The sequence below is a fragment of the Lactuca virosa genome, chromosome 8, assembly GCF_052849685.1.
Source record: "Lactuca virosa cultivar CGN04683 chromosome 8, Lactuca_virosa_CGN04683_v6, whole genome shotgun sequence".
Lineage (NCBI taxonomy): Eukaryota > Viridiplantae > Streptophyta > Magnoliopsida > Asterales > Asteraceae > Lactuca > Lactuca virosa.
In genome coordinates this window covers 123,630,313-123,634,693 of record NC_136433.1, presented here as the reverse complement: position 1 = coordinate 123,634,693, position 4,381 = coordinate 123,630,313, and the positions used below count along the sequence as shown (strand labels likewise).

General features: G+C 33.9%; 1 protein-coding gene across 2 annotated transcripts; it reads left to right on the top strand.

Moving 5' to 3' along the window:
* The first annotated feature begins 1,298 nt into the window (after window positions 1-1,298).
* On the top strand, window positions 1,299-2,919 carry LOC145134892 (uncharacterized). Of its 2 annotated transcripts, XM_079069702.1 has the most exons (3): window positions 1,318-1,497; window positions 1,599-1,831; window positions 2,025-2,919. In XM_079069702.1, exons 2-3 carry the CDS (start codon window positions 1,674-1,676, stop codon window positions 2,662-2,664), a joined length of 798 nt encoding a protein of 265 aa, XP_078925828.1. In that variant the 5' UTR covers window positions 1,318-1,497; window positions 1,599-1,673; the 3' UTR covers window positions 2,665-2,919. The 2 variants fall into 2 exon arrangements, 1 of the variants encoding a protein (XP_078925828.1); XR_013719410.1 differs by lacking the exon at window positions 1,599-1,831 and having other exon boundaries at window positions 1,299-1,497; window positions 2,025-2,141.
* The last annotated feature ends 1,462 nt before the right edge of the window (window positions 2,920-4,381 follow it).

The following is a 4,381-nucleotide window of genomic DNA, read 5'->3' as shown; positions in this document are numbered from 1 at the left end:
GTAACAATCTTCCAATTCCTATCCATAATGTTTGGTAGAATTGGAAGTTTGGTTCTAATTAGGTTACATGGTATGGTAGTGGTTTGTGGGAAGCTTTGTAAAGTACATTCCCCTTTTTGGGCTGTTAACTGATATTGACATTTGGGAAGCTTTGTAAACTACATGGTATGATTGTTAAGTGATCAATATATATGCCTTAATCACTATAATTGTTGTTACCTTCCATGTTTTGGTTAGTTTGTTAAGTAGGTTGCTATTAAATTTTCAAGATTTGGTCATTTTTATACATATGTATGTGCTAAAGGTATTGCCATTACTAAGACATAATACATTGTTATCATTAAGACATAATAAGTTGTTATCATTGTCATCTCTTACAACACCAAAATATTACCATACATAACACATGCATCAACTTACTGTCTAACTTGACCAAAATACCCTTACACCTAAACCACTACTACCATTCCACCTGAACCTAAGTAATGCTCACAACTTAACAATGCTTTAACCACAACATTGTGAACCATAAACCCCGTCACAATCACCACCACCAAAAGCATGACCATCATAAGTAGCACCACCTTCAACAGGTTTAAAATATCCACTTGAACTGCTTTGTTGTTCTTGCCCTCCCCCGAAAGCTTCAAAATCTTCATTCCAAATGCTTTATTGTTCTTAACCTCCTCCAAATCCATATGGAACTTCCACATAGTTTCCTTGTAGTAAGTGTTTGGCAGTGGTGGATCAAACCATAAAAAAAATTCATATTTTTTTGGAGTCCTGTGCAACAACCATTTCTTCATACTGGTTCAACAAGACCACAAAAGAAGTAGGAAACTTGATATTACCTGATAGTTTGGACACCCCTTGAATTCCTCCATGGATTATCGACAGTTTTGGAAATCGAGAATGTCGCAGGTTCATCACACTCGCATCTCAAATCTTCATACCAACGATTCCTTAAAGCCCATTCTCTGTACCTTTGTGTGTGCATGTTGGAGGAGCTTACCGTCTTGCTGGATTGACGTTGGAGAGAAGAATGGAACAAAACCTAGCTAACAACTGACCTCTAACGTTCGTCTTTGCTTTGTAACATGTTGAAACCGGTGAAACCGACACTTTGCCCTTTTGCCATAATTCCATGAAAATATCGCGGCCACAGTCAACGAAAAATTAAATTCAGGATTTTTTTTTAATTTAGTGCAAAAAAAACATGGGACTTTAGTGATAGTAGTCAAAAAAAAAAAAAATACTTAATATATTTTTAGATTTGAAAAATTGGTGTAATGATTCAAAAAGAACACTAGTTCACGGAGATGTTTTACCAAGTGAAGTAGAAAAGAGTTTCCCCTGGCAAGCGATGTTGAAAACCCATTTTTAGCAAGTGATATTGAAAGCGGAACGTTTTGTTTTAGGGTTTTTTTTAAGTGAAACCCGATCGTAGAGAGAGCGCAAAATCCAGAAGCGTAAATCGCATCAATCCTTAATCCACAGGTCAATGATCTCTCTCCATCATAACGATTTCTACTTGCAATGTTTAATCTTGTCGGCAGAAGCTTGACATTTTCTGTGTTCAAAACAACATCGGTTCATAGATTATTTCCTCGCACATCATATTCGTCACAAGCAGCATCAGATAACTCATTCACAGTTTCTTACCTCATAGACTCATGCGGATTCCCTCCAGACAAGGCGATTTCAGCTTCCAAATGCTTACACATCCAAACCCCAGATCGAGCAGACTCTGTGATAGCATTTTTCAAGAATCAAGGGTTCACAGAAACCCAAATATCTCATTTAGTGCGAAAGTTTCCGAGGGCTCTCGCATGTAATCCCCAAATAAACCTTTTTCCCAAATTTGAGTTCTTACGTTCTGTAGGACTTTCAGATTCTGATATTGTCAAGATACTAATTGCAAGACCCAAATTCCTTCGTAAAAGCTTGAAGAATAGTATAGAACCTACCTTTAACTTACTTAGAGATTTACTCCAATCTAATGAAAAAACTCTTCTTGCAATCAGGAGGTGTGCGTGGGTCTTGGATTTGGATACCCGAGCAAATGTGATTCCAAATATGCAATTATTGCGTGATGTTGGTGTGCCTGGATCAAAGATGCTGTCTGTATTAACTTACCACCCTAGAGATATTTCAGATAATAAAGAACAGTTCAAAATGGCCGTGGAAGAAGTTGTGGAAATGGGCGTTGATCCTTTGAAAACAAATTTCATGTCAGCTGTTCACGCACTTAGGTCAATAAGCAAGTCCAATTGGGAGAAGAAGATGGAGACTTATGAGAAATGGGGTTTGTCTAAAGAGCAGATCTTGCTAGGTTTTAGGACTAATCCATGGTGTATGATGAAATCGGAGGAGAAAATCAATAAAGTGATGGATTATCTTGTTAATAAGATGGGGTTTGAGGCATCCATTGTTGCAAATAATTCTGTGCTTATTTCATTGAGTATGAAGAAAAGGATTATTCCAAGATGTTTGGTTTACCAATATTGTTTGGACAATGGATTGATAGAAGGTAAGAATGAATGTGGTTTCTGCTGGTGGTTGAAGTCTTCTGATAATATATTTATGAAGAGATTGGAAAGATATGAGACAAAAGCTCCAGGTGTTCTAAAATTCTATCAAGAAAAGTTGGATCATGAGAATTGAGATGGTAATCTGTTCTAACTTTTTGGTAATTGTTGTTAATTCCTTTAACACATCTTTAGAGCATAAATACACTTATATATCGATCACAGATATTGTGTTTATAATGAAATTGGATCCTTTTATTTAGGGACCTCTATGCCATTATATGCACATCCTGCAAAATGGTAGGATAAGTTTCCATGTTGATGCCATTGTTTCTTGTCAAACATTCATATGTAGGTCATATTTGCTTGAACAATCAACTTTTCTTGTGTTTGTTGTAGTATTTTCACATAAGAGTCCTAAGATGCCTATCTGGGACCAAAATATAATGATACAAAATTTCACAATGGAACAAAACTTAAACTTGGTTATTATATAATGGAATTGTTTTAAATATATGGTCCAACATGTTACACATTACTTAATTTCATATAAATGGAACAAAAATGACACTTAAACCTCTTCAAAATAAATTCAGGTACCTAGGTGGAACAAGTGTTAAATTTGGTTACTATTGCATTTAATCTTATTAATAAATTGAAAAGGGAGAAAAAGCTTAAATGAAAAATAAAAACAAGTGATTTAAATTTGTACAACTAACCCTCGTGAAAATATCAACATATATTAATAATTTTAATATAATACTAATATGTTTTATGTTATTAATTGAAAAACAACTATTTTGTATGTTCACATTTAGTCATTTTTGTCATTTTAATGCTCACAAGGGTAACCAACTATAAATGTATGTTTAAAAATACACCATTCTGATCTACAATTCATAACATGTTTTACCGATTTTGGGTGCTTATTTGGCATACTTTGTCCGCATGGCATCCATGTAGCCCGATTTTAACAACCTACAAAAAATCATAATGCAGAAAACCCTAATTGCTTTCGAAGAACAACTAATTCCAAAAAGCGAGTTTTTATTGATTTCAAGAACCTACAACAAATCATGAAGAAGTTGTAGTTCCTAAATAGAATTTGTACAATCTTTTAGGTAAGCATATAATTTCATATATTTGTTTCTCGAAACTCATTTCCACATATGTCACAACGCATACACCGCAAAATAAAAGAAAAATGGTTTAGTTAATTGTTCTTTGTTGTGTTGTGGTCAAAAGATTAATCGTAAACAGTTTAAACTGTTCGGGGCATGAATAAACCCTAAGCATCAAAGAACAAATGGATCAAAATCCACTCGTCTTTGCCTTCTTCATCCTCTTTTTCACAAGGATAACCTATAAAAATTTAAAGAAACCCCAGAAATTGATGCTTGGTACCTGAAACGTAATCAATGGATACGTCTTTGTTTTTTTATTTTCAACCTCTATTCTTAAGTGCATATTTATCATTGATAGGATGAATTCCTATTAATAAGGGGGAGGAGTTGCATTTTCTTCCCTTCTTCTTTCCTAGTTGATCTTTTTTATTCCACAGATTTTATGTTCCTTCTTTTAGGTACTGTTTGTTTTTTCTGAGACAAAATGTTTGCAGTCTGCGGACCATATCTGTAGACCTCTGCAACAAAAGAGGTGGACCAAACGTCTGCAGTCTGAAAAAAGAAGACTGTTTGTTTTTTTTAACATCTACAGACTACTAAAATAAACTAAAATCTAAATAAACTAATTTTTTAAACTATAAAGTGATTTTTTAATATATTTATGACTTTGTTATAAATAATTAACAAATCTAAATCAACTTTTATGTATTATTGTATAAAAAGTGAAAA